General features: G+C 42.8%; 1 protein-coding gene across 13 annotated transcripts in view; it reads right to left on the reverse strand.

The window, feature by feature from the left end:
* The window catches only part of NEK5 (NIMA related kinase 5), a 57442-nt gene that overhangs the window by 11763 nt on the left and 29037 nt on the right, over nt 1–16642 (reverse strand). For 12 of the 13 annotated variants that reach the window (XM_073894614.1, XM_073894618.1, XM_073894619.1 and 9 more), the window contains 6 exons: nt 15318–15410; nt 12961–13041; nt 12662–12730; nt 10834–10960; nt 5072–5200; nt 3889–4026 (listed from right to left, as the gene is read on the reverse strand). In XM_073894614.1, the coding sequence (XP_073750715.1) occupies nt 3889–4026; nt 5072–5200; nt 10834–10960; nt 12662–12730; nt 12961–13041; nt 15318–15410 (637 nt within the window). The remainder of the gene's footprint in view (nt 1–3888; nt 4027–5071; nt 5201–10833; nt 10961–12661; nt 12731–12960; nt 13042–15317; nt 15411–16642) is intronic. The other variant, XM_073894621.1, reaches the window with a different exon arrangement.

Below are 16642 nucleotides of genomic sequence, written 5' to 3' on the forward strand. Positions count from 1 at the left end.
AAGCTCCTTAAATACTCAGATTTGGCACACCACTGCTTCAATTCCATCCTCCTCACGCACACAAATCACAAAGGCCAGTTGAGATTCAAGGGGAGGGGGAAGAAGCCATTTAATGGTGGAGGAGCTGCGAAGTTGTATCACAAAGGGCAGGGATACAGGGAAGAGTGAAGGACTATGCTCATTTTGGTAACCTACCAGAATCTGCCTCGCCCACGTGCACTCTGCAACCATCTGGTTCCTAGGGGGCTAAACTGTGTTTCACGTTAGTCTCCAGGAAAAAAAATCCCTACCCGCTGCTAACAAGTGGGATTAGAAATAGGAACTTTTCTCCAAAGATGCAATTAAAAACAAAGTGTGGCTATTTTTTGTTTGTTTTTTGGTAAACTGACTATTCATGCACATACCTACAAGTAGAAATTTTACCACGCTGTACTTAAATATTTACCCATTTTTAATCAATATGTGTCATCCCAAATCATAGCCTATATTATTCCCTACAATGTATTATAAAATAAATGAATTGATTGATGAGGTAGTCTGGCTAATTCATAGCAGCCTGAGTATTCCACTTGGTGTGGGAATCATAGTTTTTGTTTCCTTATTTTGGGAAGACAATTTTAGGAGGCTTTTATTTTTTTGTTTAACAGGATAGAAGAAAGAATGAATAGCTAACTATAGAAATGTAAATCAGCTGTTATCTGGATGTGCACCTATGATGTTACCAGGGCAACCATGTGGCCTGAAAACTTACACAAGAAAAATGGAGGTTACCTTCCCACCAAGGATCCCCTTGGAGTGGTTAAACTGTAAACAAAATTACTGACCTGAATTAATTATGCACACGTTAAAAAAAAAATACTTGTCCTTATCTCAAGAGTGTAGCTTTTACTAGTAAAAGTCATTGAAAAGAATTTTACAAAGTCTTGCTATTTTAAACTTAAAGTTAGGATAAATTAAATAGGTAGTTGATAAAGTTTCACTTTTTAATGGAATGCAGGGCTCGAAGCATGAAAGCAATTTATTTTCAAGGAGTTGGAAGTTTAAGCTAAACAGTGATGAAGGACATATGAATAAGGCTTAAATGTATGACCATAGCTAATCCTTGAAAGCCTTTATAAACTGTGTCTATTATACTTGCAATCAAAGTTATTAAAACTCACACACACAGGAAGTCTTCAGAAGACTCTACACAATCGTAAGAATTATTTTTCCACATTATAATTTCCCTTACCAACTTGATGGCAATACGAATATTGGTAATCACATGCCTCTGCATAAAGTAATCCTAAAAACGTGCTATGGTTTTATGTTCATTCATAAAGACGATGGCCACCTGCTAAGTTCTAGGCACTAGGGAGAGAGAGACGAAACAGGGTGGTAATCAAGACAAAGCTCTCGTAAGCCTACAGTCTAGTGGGGAAGAAAGATAATGAGAATCAGAAATTAAAGTGAAGCTTATTTTTATGATCAGAGAATTACAGTGTCTTGTGGGGTATTAAGCAGCAAAGCCAAACCTAGAGGATGCAAGGGAAACATGCTCAGATCTTTCTTAATCGTTTAAAACAGAGGCTCCCCATCAGTGGGGACACAGGCAAGAGTCTGAGATCCAGGTTTTTCACAGCAATCACTAAAAATTGAAATAAACTCACTACCGCATCTTTTTATGACATGAATTTAAATGATAAATATAGTGACAAAATGTCACTATTTCACGCATTTAACAAATATTGGAGCGTGAATGAATTTGAGCGTGAGACTGAATATGAAATTGTCAGAAGCAGCTAACAGAAAAGGCAGGGAGAGAGTAGACAAACTTGAGGACTTCCTAGAATTTTTTGGATTAAAGAGAAGCATATTAATATAGTTACAGGGTCTTCCACTCATTCGTGCAAAAGAACACTTAAGGATTGACGTCATTCCAGACCCATTTACAAAGCCCCATCGGGTAGCACAGGGAAAAGCAGGGAGAGAAGAGTACCTGCCCTTCACCACCTCACCACCCACTATGACACACAGTGACAGAAATGGGAGGAGGCTTGTCAGAGGGAAACCTTGCAGGAGCAATTATCCTGGCAAAAGGAGGCAGGCATTCTAAGCCGAGGGAGGACTATCTGCTGGTGGAGAAATGCTAGCAAGCCTGGCTTTGCCATGGGTCACGCCAATCTTCAAGGTGCTCAGAGTCTGCAGAGAGACTGATTTTATCCTGAGGGTAAGAGGGCATCTTTTGCAGGATTTTAAGCTGAAAGGAGATTTGGTCCGTTTTAGGAGGATTATCTAGCGGGGGTGCAAAGGGTAGAGCTCAAGTAAGAAAAGATGACCAGGGACAGGAAGTCAAAAGGCCAACCACAGTTAGAGGCGGAGTTCAGCTGGGGCGGGAGGGGTGCCAGCACCCTGGCAGGTTGTAAAAGAAAACATCCACACTCTGCTTTGAACGCACCTTTGGAGGCAAATTCCTGTTACCAATCTCACTTGACAGATAAATTGCTCAGATATGCCCAATGTAAAGCCATCCATGTAAAAATACGGCAAGCTCATGAATGAATTAATCGGGCATGACAGACCAAATGAAGAATTTTCTATGACTCTCTCCAAGAACCACAGGGACAAATGCAAGAAACATCATAGCCACCAAGTATGTCCCCACCTCAGTGTCTTGATAACCTGGCCTGGAATCCCAGCCCTTGGCTTCCAGGCCAAGCACGGTCCGCCCAAAGCTCCCTCCTTACCGCCTCCAGCCCCATCCTTAGGGACAAGGGCTTTCATCCCAGGACAGAAGGGAAAGGAGTAAAGACAATACACTGCTTTTTGTAATTTGAAGGTACTGGAAAGAGAGTCTCAAGAGCAGTTTCTCCCTTTCTCCCTCTCTCTCCTCTTAACTTTTAAGCAACAGTGTGATAACTGATAGAAGTCATAAGACCAAAGGATTTCAAAGGACTTCGTATGCTCAGGGACTCTGGCCCCCTCTCCTGCTCCAACCGGTTTTCTTAGTGTCTGCCACAGGCCTGTGTATCTGCAAGTCCTCCCCGCCTGATACATTCATTCTTCTGGACATTCTTGGAAGACGCAACTTTCACAAGGATTTCACAACGATTGTGAAGTTTAGGCTTCACAAGCTGGCAGACTCACTCTTGGGCAGTCGTCAGGCACTTCTCTGACAATATCCTCAGGGTGGCACATGTTTTCGTGTCGTTCCTTTGCTTTGTAAGTACTTCCCAGCCTCCGTTACACCCAGGTTGTATCTCTGCCTCCTTGTCGCTTCAGTCTCCCGTTCCTGAAACACGGGTCCCTAAGCGTGCCTGTACAGGTGCTCCTTTGCCCCACCTGCCTGCCCACGGCAACCCTCCTTGTAGCAGTGCACACCTGCACCTTCCAAAGACAAACTCCCCCTGGGACGTGAATTCCCGCAAACTTTTGAAAAGGATGGCTGGCTTCCCATAAAGTAAACACAAGCATCATCTCGCTAAAAGTCAGAGACCAAAACAAAAACAAAAACAAAAACCCTCCCCAAAACCAAGAAACTCTACGATGATGTATTTTCATTGCCTATGGAAGAGTAATTTGAGTCCGTTGAATAGCTGTCAGAAATACACCGTCAGGTAGAGCTAAGTAGTACCTGCTTACCTTCTACAAAGCCACTTGCCCTACTTATTTTCATCAGTTGTCAACTGATCCCATTAAAGAAAATTACCCCACTCTTCTGGGAAGCTTGAGGCTTTTGTTAGTGGTATCTGGAACAGGCTTGGACAAAGCGAATCAGCTTCCGAAGAGGCTGAGCCCTTTCCAGCTCTCTCTCCAGGCTGAAGGTATTTTTATCCCCTTTCTGTATTTACAAGTCTCCGACAAAATTCCTCAGGGGACTGGTTATGTTCTTAAAAATAAACTGCATACCCAATTCGCCTTTGTGGGCAGAAAACGAGCTACTTGTTAGACGTGCTGCAGCCAAAGCGCTCATTAAAGCTCCTGGCACTTCATGCTGCCACCGTCTCCTATTTTCTGGGATGCCTTCGGTCACCATCCCTTGGCCACCTGAGGAGGAGACTGTGTTACTGAAAATAAAAATGCTTCGTCTGACTTCTTATAAAATCACAAAACGTGAGAACCTTGGAGGTAACCTAATCCCACCCCTCGTGTAACCAGCAAGAAAACGGAGATAAGGTTTAGTGACTTATGTCACATGGCTAATGGATATGAGAGTGACTTGCTTTGTAAACACTTCAGTGTGTTAAATTTTCTATTCTGCTTACTTATTGTAAATTGGTCTTATTGTCTCATTGGCTTACAGTAGATTAAATTGTTATGTTTGCAAGCCCTTTCTTGCAAGTTTGGGGACTTAAGTGTTCCATAATGGTATAAATGTAAGTCATTTCACACACTTATAAATGGCGGTGATATACTTACATATTTCAATTTATAAAATGGGTATACATTTTAGCTCTCCCCCAGCCCCATGTTATCAAGAGAAACATAGGAAATAAGTAATAAAAATCCTCACCACCTGTAAAAATAACACCCAGATGTTGCTGTGAACTTCTCTTGGGCAAAGACTATGCCGGAAGCTCAAATGTAAACGGAGGAATTTGGGTTGGAAATATCATCATATTCTTAACACTCTTAACATTTAAAATAGCACATTGGCTTACAGAGCAACTTTGTATGCGTTTTTGCCCTGCTAACTCTAAACCTTGCGGGATAGTTATTATCTTAATCCGGATTTTATTCATGGAAAAAACCAACCCCTCCAAGGAATTCCAAGGAAGTGATTGGGTTAGCATGGAAGGCAAGTCAAGCCAACAGCCCTTCTTTAGAGAATCCCCTTCAACCACAAGGACAGTGGGATCCTAGATCTTTCCTCTTTTATATTCTCATACCTGGAGTGGTCAGTTGTCTAGGATACTTAGCAGGCAAGTTTCTCAGGAGGTGAGGGAGATACCAAAACATTATCTTGGAAAGTTATATAGGGATTGTACTGAAAGGAGAACGATGGCATCAGGGTGAGCGCCAGCAACACAGCTGCATCCGAGGCCTGGTCTCCCCCAGCTGGCAACGCAGACCGAAATGAGTGTAGACTCACCCTCGGGCACAGGGGTGCAGGTGGAGGTGATGTCCCCTGCTGTCATCATCTCTAGCACAGTCTGAGCAGCTGGCACATCCCACCGTCTCCTGCTCTCTGCCGAGGCACCAGTATCTTGAATGAACAACTCTGGGTATGAGAAAATAACTCATTAATTTACAAGCAGTCAAAGTGCATCTCATTGCACCAAACAGTTCTTAGGAAATCTGGAGGTAGTCCATCTGTGGGTACCCTCAAAAACAGAGAAATTACCACCTCATTCGAATATTGATGGTTATGGACTGAATGCTTGTGTCCAACCTCCCCCCAAATTCCTATGTTGAAACCTACGGCCCAGTGTGCTGTATTGGGAGGTAGTGGGGGTCTCTGGGGGGTGATGAGGTCATGAGAGTGGAGCCCCGGGGAATGGGCTTGGTGCTCTTATAAAAGAGACCCCACAGAGCTCCTCACCCTTTCTGCTAAGTGAGGACATAACAAAAACATGGCAGTGGGCCCTCACCAGACACCAAATCTGTCAGCACTATGATCTTGGACTCTCCAGTTTCCAGAACTGTGAGAAATAAATGTTTGTTGTTTATAAGCCACAGAGTTAATGGCATTTTGTTATAGCGAAACAAACGGACTAAGACTAGATCATAACTTGCAAGACTGAAATTATAAACAGGCTTAAAAATTGGTTTTTATTATTAACATTTGAGTGACTAGGTAATATATCTAAATGTAAACAAATATTAGTGACCAGAATGGACACCTTCCTTGAGGCACCTCTGAGCATCTTACTTCAGTTTCCATAGAAATGCAATCAATTGTTATCTTTTTTTTAAGATTTATTTATTTATTTGAGAGACAGAGTGGGGCGGGGGAGTGCTGGGGTGTGGTAGAGGGAGAGGGAGAGAGAAACCCAAACAGACTGCACGCTGAGCACGGGGCTGGATCTCACCACCCTGAGGTAAGACCTGAGCCAGGAAACTAAAAGTCGGCCACTCAGCTGTGCCACTGAGGCACCCCCAGTTCTGTCATCTTAATTTTAAAAAGCTTTTCCTTTATTTATTACATTGTTTCATTATAGGAAATATGAAAATCAGATAAGTAGAGGAAAATAAAAATCGCCCATAATCTCACCATCTAGAGACTATTAAAATTTCAAAAATTTCCCCTTGAATATAGTGTCTTTGTTTTGAAACAAAAATGGGTCTTATACCATGCATAACTTTCATAACTTGCTCTTTTCAAAGAGCAACATTATCATACCCAGTTTATTAGCCACTGTTCTATACAACCATTGTAAAGCAAATACAGTATTGTGTGACACAAATGTATTATAATTTAATTCTTTATGGTGGGACGTTTAGTTTGCTAGCAATTTTTCACTATTACAAATAATACTATAATGAAATCATTGCAGCTAAATGTTTATGGACATTCATGATTATTTACCCTAGATAAACTATTGAAGGTGACAATTCTAGGAGCTAGTATTATTTGCTTCATCAAAGGTTTTCACTGCTAAAGTGGAATCTATTACTAATTTACTCATGATTGTGTTCCATGTATTTTGAATAGCTAGTTCTTCCCTATCCAAAAAAAAAAAAACCCCACAAACTCACCTATATTTTCTTTTATTTCATTTTTTTTAGTTTTTATTTAAATTCCAATTAGTTAACATACAGTGTAATATTAGTTTCAGGTGTGCAATATAGTGATTCAGCAGTTACACACCCAGTGCTCATCACAAGTGCCCTCTTTAATCCCCATCGCCTATTTCACCCATCCCCCACCCACCTCCCCTCTGGTGACCATCAGTTTGTTCTCTATAGTTTCTTAGTTCTGTTTCTTGGTTTGCCTCTCTCTCTCTCTCTTTTTTTCTAATTGCTCATTTGCTTTCTTAAGTTCCACATATGAGTGAAATCATATATTTGTCTTTCTCTGACTGATTTATTTCACTTAGCAAATGCTCTCTAGCTCCACCCATGTCATTGCAAATGGCAAGATTTCATTCTTTTTGATGGCTGATATTCCATTGTATATATAAACATACCATATCTTTATTCATTCATCAGTCTATGGACACTTGGCTATTGTAGATAAGGCTGTTATAAACACTGGGGTGCATGTCTCTCTTTGAATTAGTATTTTTGTATTCTTTGGGTAAATACCTAGTAGTACGATTGCTGGATCAGAGGGTAGCTCTATTTTCAACTTCTTGAGGACCCTCCATACTGTTTTCCAGAGTGGCTGCACCAGTTTGTATTCCCAGCAACAGTGCAAGAGGGTTTCCCTTTCTCCACATCTTTGCCAATACAAAGATTCTCATGTTGTTGGTTTTAGCCATTCTGACAGGTGTGAGATGATATCTCATTGTAGTTTTGATTTGTATTTCCTGATGATCAGTGATGATGAGCATCTTTTGATGTGTCTGTTGGCCATCTGTCTGCTTTGGAAAAATGTCTATTCATGTCTTCTGCTCATTTTTTTGTTATTTTTTTAAAATTTTATTTTATTATGTTACGTTAGTCACCATACATCATTAGTTTTTGATGTAGTGATCCACGATTCATTGTTTTCGTATAACACCCAGTGCTCCATGCAGTATGTGCCTTGGGACTTCATCTTCTGCTCATTTTTAAATTGGCTTTTTCATTTTTGGGGTGTTGAGTTTTATAAGTTCTTTATACACTTTGGAGACTAACCCTTTATCAAGTAAGTCATTTGCAAATATCTTCTCCCATTCCATAGGTTGCCTTTTGATTTTGATTGTTCTTTTACTTCATTTTCTAATATATAACTTCATTTTTTATGTATAAACTCTTTGGTTTTTTAAAAATTTATTTTGTTGTATCATTAAATAGGGTCTGATTTCACAATTTTCCCAAATTGTTAACCAATTGGCCTAGCAGCATTTATTTGATGGAGCCCTTCTTTCCCCCTGACTTGTGATGTAACTTTCAGCATACACTGAATTATCATCCATCCTAGGGTTTGTTTCTAAACTATTTCTTCTTTTCACTGCTTTGTCTGTTCTGGTGCTAGTATCATATTATTTTATAATTTGCAGAATAATAGAATATATTTTGATATTTGAAAGTGTATGTGCCCCTTTACTGCTCTTCTTTTCTAAATTTGTCTGCTTAAGAGTCTCTAAGATTCTCCAGTCTGCCAAGATGTCGCCATCTTTTTGTGGCTTTGATGATTTTGATCGAAACTGGCGAAATTCCATATATTTATTTAGAAAGAATATTTCTAATATATAACAATGTTATTTCTCCCCATTTATTCGAGTGATCTTTAAATACTTCAGTAAGTTTTATAGTATTCTTCACATGCTCTGCATAATCCTCATAAAGTTTATTCCTAAATTATATATGTACACACACACACACACACACACACACACATACACTTGCTGCTGTTACTAGAGATGAGATCCAAAAACCAAATGACAAAAATACTTGTAATACATATTACAGGTAAAGCCTTAACCTAAAGAGTCTTATAAAGGAAAAACTAAATGCCATTTTCAGTGGATAAAGGGATGAAGGATAAGAGCACATAATTCACAAGAGACATATGGATGGTCAAAACCTATGGAAAATTTTTTCAACCTGAACTATAATTATAGGAATGCAGACAAGTTAAAAGACAATTTTCGGTATGAAACTGAACTCGTTTTAATCTAGAAAAAAAAAAAAAGAGCAGCTATGTCTTTTGAGACCTACAACTCATGATCTCCTTTTCCCAGCAAATTTACACAAAGAATAACTTTGGAATTCATCACTTTCACTGGAACTTTCGCTCAGGCCACTAAGGGCTCCTTGTGACCAAATCTGTAGGCTGTTACTTAACCCACCTCACTTGGCCTTTCTCTTCCGGTTGATGCTGCCAACCCTGCACCCTCCTTCTAGAACTTTCCCTCCTCCTTTGGCTCTGCTCTCTCCGGATTTCCCCAAACCTTGTCTAAACATTGCTAAGGTCTGTCCTAAGCTTCGTTTCCTTCTCACCCTAGTCCCTCTGCCTAGGAATTTTTGACCATCGCTAAGGTGATTGTGATAATACCTTGTGTATGCTAAGGAAACCCTGATTTGCTCCAGAGCTTCTTTCTCACGCAGCTAGCAACTTCTAAGCATCTCCCGCTGAGGCTCATAAAGACCTGAACGCCAACATGTCCCAAATCTAGAGCGTTATACTATGTCCTCTCACCTCCCTCTGCGTGCTATGTGTGCCTGTTTGGTTGGTGACAGCTTCATCCATCTGAATTAGGACGCTCCTAAAACTAGGAGGGTCTTTAACCTCCTTCTCGTCCTCAACCCCCACACTCAGTGGTTCGCACTGCGTGTCTGTTCCCACCGCACTGCTCTGGCCGGAGCGCCTGTCGTCTCCCACCTGGGCCGCTCTCCTCCTGCCCGCAGCCCCGCTGCCCCACACCCTCCTGACGCTGCAGCCAGCATGATCTGTCTCCGCCACAGAGAGGAGTTAATTCCCTTCGACTGAAGGTCACCACGCAGGATAAAGCCCCAGCTCCTGAGCATGCCAAGCTCTGTAGGAGTGGGTACCTTCCTGACTCTAGCCAGCCGGCGCTCTGACGATGATTAGTGTGTGGGCTCAGAAAACATGTTTTGTGCCTCCTCTCTTCGGCTCGCGACACCACGGGGATGTTGAGGGCGGACCCCCTTTGCATTCATCTTTGAGATCCCTAGCACCTGGCACAGTCTGTGCACATGGGAGGTTCTCACTAAGATGCCTGCTGAACCAAAGGTTTTTCCAGATGGAAATGAGGTGAGATGTATTATTCCAGGAAGAAGAAACTGAGCCAAGCCAAGGTGTGCAAATGCTCACGCAGCTATAAGAGAGAGGGGGGTGCTCCAGGAGGCTGTCTGGATCCCATCATCAGTGGTAGGAAAGAGGGGTGCTGGGGCAGGAAAGGTGGCTCACAACAAGATCAGGCCCCACAGTGTTAAATAGGATACTATGTGGAATGGACAATGGGGAATCCTGCAGGCATTACCCAAAAATACAACAAGAAATCTCCAGCAGCCACTTAGAGAATGAAGGGGGAGATACTAGAGAAAAGAAGAACACATAGGAGAATAAGGCAGTACGGCAAGAGGCAAAAGAAAGGGGGGGGGCAAGTTAGAAATAGCATTTATTAAGCACCTACCATGTGCCAGATAGTTATATATCAAATTTCACTTTAGTGCCCCCAGTAAGCCTGTGTGGCAAGTACTATTATCCCCGTTCCTACAGGAAGCAGAGATTCAGAGCACTGTAGTCACTTGTGAAAGGTCACCCAATCAGAAGGCGGCAGCGCCAGCTGGGATCCAGACTCCTGTGGGCCTCCAAAGTCCCAGCACTCACTACCTCAACCCCACTGCTCTGAGATGACCGGGCCCGAAACCAGTGGCAGAGGGAACGGGGAGGAAAACTCCAGCAGCATCTCAGGGGAGAGCCCGCCAGGCTGCTCACTGGGAAGGAAGAGCTCTGAAATTCAACCGGACAAATGCTGAGTCTGCGAGGCTAGTGGGACAAGTCCGTGGAACCTTCCAGCAGATAACGAGAAAAGTGGCTGGCGTGGGGGTACTGGCTGGGGGCGACTGCCCAAGGAGACAGCACAGGGCAAGAACACGCGGCCGGGTCTCAGGCGGCAGAGCCGGGGCTCTGCCCAGCTCCAGGACAACGGCATTGCCGGCCAGTGAGGACGGGGACTGTGACGGACTGCTGATAAAACACCCCTTCTATCTCCGGCTTTCAAGGGGCACGACACGTACCTGCTTCTGGGCAACAGAGTTCTTCAAATGCTTTGTCTGTATAATCTTCATACTCCTTCACGCACTTATATTCCTTAAGCTTCATGCCATGCTCAAAGGTCAGAGTTTTATTTTGCACATCCATTGCCTAAGGCAATGCCACAGTGTTTCACGGCGAGCCATATTTTGAGGAAAAAATATGTCAAAAAAATTTTTCGTGTTTCCAGTAATAACATTTCCCAAGGCATATGGTAAGTATTCAGTATACGTATATTAAACAAATAAATTATAGCATTTTAAAATTGGAACTATGTCGGAACAAGACAGAAACAGGAGTGTGTTTCTTCTCCTTGTCAACAGTGACAAGCACTGATCATATGGCAACTTGATTTTATCCAGACTTGCTGCCTTCGATATTATTCTCCTGAGGTTCCATTCTACAGAACTCTCAAGGTTATCTTGTCCACGCCTTGCTTTAGGTGCACAATGTTCCCAATACGGGTCCCTAAAACTACTCTTACACCCCATAATCAATATTTAAATGATCACTCTGTTTCAAGCACATCAAAGCATTGAATAACAAAGGGTGAACACCATGGCAGATAAAACTTTTTGACTCCATCCCTTTATACTACCAGGCCAACCTCAGCACCTGACTTGACAGGAGCACTGTAGATGTACCACTCCAACCCAGAAACGAGCCCCCTCTGATCCTCCTAGTTCTGGGACACTAAGATGCCTAATGCTTAAAGAGGTGAGAGTTAACAGTCACCACTCTAAGAAGTCTCTATGTGACAAAATGGTAGGAAAAATCTCAAAGGTAAGGAGAGCACAGAGGATTTTTAGGCCCGTGAAACTATTCTATGTGGTACCATAATGATGGATATGGGTCGTTACGTCAAAACCCATAGAATGTACACAACCAAGAGTGAAACCTAATGTGAACTGTGGGCTTGGTTGATTATGATGTGTCTGTCTGAGTGTATCAGTTGTAACAAATGTTCCACCCCAGTGGGGAGAGGCTGTGCATGTAAGGGGACCAGGAATAGACGGGAAATCTCTGTACCTTCTGCTCATTTTTGCCATGAACTCAAAACTGCTTTAAAACATGAAGTCTATTCAAAACAAAAAATCTGAAAGAAATGATAACATTAAACATTTTTCAGCTAATGAAGAACATGAAAGAAAGAAATTGCGTATCAGATGTGATACAGAACTTATATGTCCACACACATAACTTTTGGTCATTTAAAAGGCAAAGTTAGAGAAGGTGAAATGGAAACACAAATCAGTTGATTTTGATATTTGTTAGCAGGTCTGGTAAAAAGTGGGATTAAAGAAGATGTTGAATACAAGTAATAAAATGAGGTTTGAGTTTTATTTGTGCATTTGTCACTGTGTCAGTGAGAGCCTGAGTGCATAATTGAGATTCACCCAAAGACCTGCACAAAGTTACCAATACCTGATTAAGACCTAAAATAAATGTGCATGGTTTCAGGGTATCTGCTCAATTTTTTAGGTAAGTATATTCGTTGCTGACTATAATTAAGTCTCCTATTTTAATTTGGCAATGACAAAAAAGTTAATATTATGAGGAAAATAACTCCTTCATAAGAGAAAAATAAATTTTTTTTCCTTTCCTTTTTCCCTTCCTAAGGGAAGGATCTCAATGAAAAAAGAGTGGGAGGGTAAAAAAGCATTTTGGGAGACGCGCTTGAACCCCAGAGATCCTTCTAGGAAGATTTAAGAAAACTCTCCCTATGACCTATGGAAAAATTTCATTAAATGTGCTATTAAGACACTCATTTTTCTTGTATCTGTTAATGGAAATAAATATTTAATGGCATACCTCTTCCTCTTGGAGGGTGTTTTCATCAGAAATACATTGGTTTAAACTAATTTCAAACTTCACCCCTCTCTAGAAGAAAGGAAGGAAAATAATGTCAGTTTAGCAATCCAATAAAAATGTTAAAATCACGACTCCTATTTGACATTACAGATACTTAAAACCATTCATCAAACATCGCAAAATTAGGCAAGTCCATAAAATAGCGGGGGGGGGGGAATCCTGTAGGCAACCCAGATTGCAAGGTGGGGACCCCCCGGCGAGCCGGTTAATATGACACTGTAAGACAAAATGTTTATTACCTTGGCTTTACAGTTTTGTTCTAGAATTTTACTTTCCTTTATGTTCTGAACTCTAATTTGTTTCAAGTCTCTTTCAATGTCCTGCAAGTTTAGAGACAAATTAATATCTAGCATTTAATATCGATCAAACAATTATAGTTTCACAATCCCTGAATTCACAGCATGGTCTGTTTATATTATTTGACTTCTGGATTGAATCCCATGATTAATTGGAGAATAAAAACATGCCTTGGTAAAGGAAAGTTAATAATAATTCACTAAAAACTCACTACAAACTTGGACACAGCACCCATTAACTTGAAATATTAATACACTGAACAGTGGCATTGCAGTGGGGAAAATTCCATAATATGACAGTGCTTGTCACTCTGGTCCAGTACAATCTAATCTAATTCAAGAACGTTTTGAAGACTTTACTTATTTATTTGAGAGAGAGAGAGAGAGAGAGAGAGAGTGAACTCGAAGCAAAGAGGGGCAGAGGGAAGAGCAGACCCCCCACTGAGCAGGGACCCTAGGATCGCGACCTGAGTCGAAGGCAGATGCTTAACCAACTGAGCCACCCAGGAGTCTCCCCCCACCCCCGCTTTTTTTTAAAGATTTTACTTATGTAAGAATGCAATTTTGGCTACAGGATCCCTCCCTTAAGAGGCTTACGACGGTAATCAGGAAAACAAGAAAAGTGCACTGCTCATGATAGTAAAAAGGAAGGAGAGGGCTCAAAAAATTGACAGGCAATTTCAAAGAAGAGATGACTGAAAGTAGATGGCAAGAGTGTCAAAGGGGCTGTAAGTTCTGAGCTTTTTCAGCGTCCGGTCCTGGGCCCTCTGGCCCTGTCTTCCTCAGCGGATATAAGCACCACCTTTACGCAGGGACTCTGAAATGTGTATCTCCAGGTTTGCTCTTTCCTCCCCTCTGAGCTACAGGCTCACATACTCCGCGGCTTACTTAGCATCATCTTTACTTCGACATTCAGTCCACAAATTCATACTGAGCACCCACCATGGGCCGCTGTCCTGCACAATGTGTTAATGCAGTGAATGTGCCCAAAGGTCCCTGCTGACACAGAACTTACATTTTACTGGAATAAAATAGGTAATCCATGAGGTAAATTAACAACATAACTTCAGAAAGTACTAAGTGCTGAAAGGAAATAAAGTAGGGTAACAGCACAGAAGATGAGCTGGGGATGAGAGTAATGCAGGAACAGCCTATGTCGGCATTTGGCATAAACCCTGCAATGATGTTGCACCTTGCATATATGAAGGTCTGGGGAAAGCATGTTCTGTGCTGGGGGAGCAGTGAAGGAGGCATGGAAGCCCTCAGATTTTCTCGAACTCAACTGATGTCCGAAGTGGTACTCTTGATTGCCCCCCACCACAGGCTTGCTCCCCACTCTACCCAGGCTGTAGTAAATGGTACCACCCCTTTCCAGCCAGAAGCATATGAGTCTCCACGGTGTGTGTGTGTGTGTTTTAATGCTTTCTTCTCTCCACCATTTTACACGAGGTCTCTATCATCTCTCCCTTAGAATTAATTGCTGCCTCGTCTGTAGGTACTTCACACACAGGATGTGTTGGCTTGACTATTACCTGTTTGCCCTGCAACCCTGGGAAGGGTGTTTTTCTGCCTTGCAATATCATGAACTCTGAAACAGGACTGTGACTTTTGTATCTTACTTTCTTTGTGAAGTTGGCTGTCTGATTGGATTGTGTAGTCTGGTTGTCTCAATTGTAGAAGTGTCCCATTTCTCTATTTTCCTTAAAATACACCCATCTTAGACTCGGGAGCCCCATCTCCCCTACTCAGTCCACTTTAGAGCTCCCCGGCATCACATCATGGAAGGTTCCAGGGTCTTTCACAAGGCAAAAAACTTTCGGTCTTCACCCAACATGGGTTCCCCCTCACCTGCCCTTAACCAAGCCCTCATGGCACCTTGAAGATAAAGGTGAAAGACCTCCCAAAAGGGAAAAAAAAAACAAAACTCCTTGAGAGCCATTTGATAATTCATCTCTGCCCAGTTCCCTCCTCCCACCAAAAATGCAAGGTTGAAGTAGAAAGACGTTAACCATCAGATTTCTGACCCATGTGTCTGAGACCCTGACTTGAACACCATCCAGAACGCTGAACTCTCAAACGCGCACAAGAGCAGGGCTCAAACTGGGTTGCACACCGAACCACCCAGCCAAGTGCTGCAAACAGGATGCCTGGGCCCCACTCCAGGCCATTTGGGGTAGAGCCCAGGCATCTGAGTTTTTAAGAACTTTCGCCCACGGCTCCCCTGCACGGTGAGGGCTGAGAACGTCCAGGCTAGAGCCAGCTCGCTGGGAAACCCATTATCATCACATAATAACCGTCACCTGCACAGGCGCTTTTTCCTCAGGTGCCTCTTGGTGGACGGGCAGGTCACTTTTCTTCACTACATAGGTTTTATGACTTATTTGTGAGTCCTCCTAAAAGTACAAATTATACACAGTCAATCGGATTGGTTCTGAGTGGGTTCTGAAGTCCACAGTGTGGACCGTGGCCAGTTCTGAGTGGGATTTCTAGTGAGGAAACGCTCTCCTCCCACTGCCAAGGCGCCATCAGTGGAAATGGCTGGAACAGTGCCTTCCTTCCAGCTCCTTTCCCCTGTGGCTGCCCTCGGCATGCCCCACGTGCATCTTCCATGGTCTCTCTAGAAAAGTCTGCTATCCATTCTTCCCGGACTCCGGTTTCCCATCACAGACATGCCTTAAAAAACAAGGCTCTCACCACTAACCAATCCCCTGCTCTAGAGAGAACTGTCTCCCACCTTCCCCGCTCCAGGGCCTCCAGTCCTGTGTGGACCTCTGCGTGGTTCCTGCAGAATGCCTTCCCCCTCAGCTCTGTCTCTGCAAACTCTGCTCCTCTTCTCAGACCAGATTAGACCATGAAAACGCTCACCTGGCTCATCCTTACTCCTGTGCCCTTACAGAGCTTAACTACATTCAGTCTTAATCATGGCTCATACATGTGTGTCGTATCTTTCCAACTCTCTGAGAGTAGAAGTGCATATGTTAGAAAGAGTAGGGGTTTCAGAATCAGATGTTTAGTCCCGCCGCATAATCTCAAAGTGACTTTGGATGAATTATTTATCTTTCCTATCATGGGGAATAAGATGAGATAAAGTATGTGAGCACTCTAGTTCGGAGCCCGAGCACGTACAGCTGAATTGTACCCTATGCTCCCTTCACCCATATTAATTCATCTATGTGCCCTCAGGGGTGGGGGAGAGGGAGAAAGAAATCAAGTCCAGCGGTGTGGGTAATTTCACACCATGCCCGTGAGCTGGAGGCCAGCCGCGTCCTCAGCAGGCCTCAGAACCACAGGCCTCTTATAGGAGGAGCATTCCAGGGCATGAGGGTGGTGCTACGGTTAGACATCCGTGTGTTTTTCATGCAACATGGTCTACAGACCCAGGCCAGCTGTCTCAGCTGGAGCTCTACTGAAAAAGCAGTGATCTGAGAGATGGAAGATGAGTTTCCAACGTGGTGCCTTTAAGGGATTTTCAAGAATCAACTTTTCAAGTTGACTGCACTCAAACGTGGCCTTATCCAGACTTTTCGAACCTTACCCCTGCATATGAGGCTACTCCAGTATAGCTGAACTCAATAAATGCTCATCCATTTCACTCCCTTAGGGGCATGGACTTACTTTCTGCATC

Source organism: Callorhinus ursinus, unplaced genomic scaffold, assembly GCF_003265705.2.
Source record: "Callorhinus ursinus isolate GAN/ISIS: 27379988/994484 unplaced genomic scaffold, GSC_fseal_2.0 scaffold7, whole genome shotgun sequence".
Classification (NCBI taxonomy): domain Eukaryota; kingdom Metazoa; phylum Chordata; class Mammalia; order Carnivora; family Otariidae; genus Callorhinus; species Callorhinus ursinus.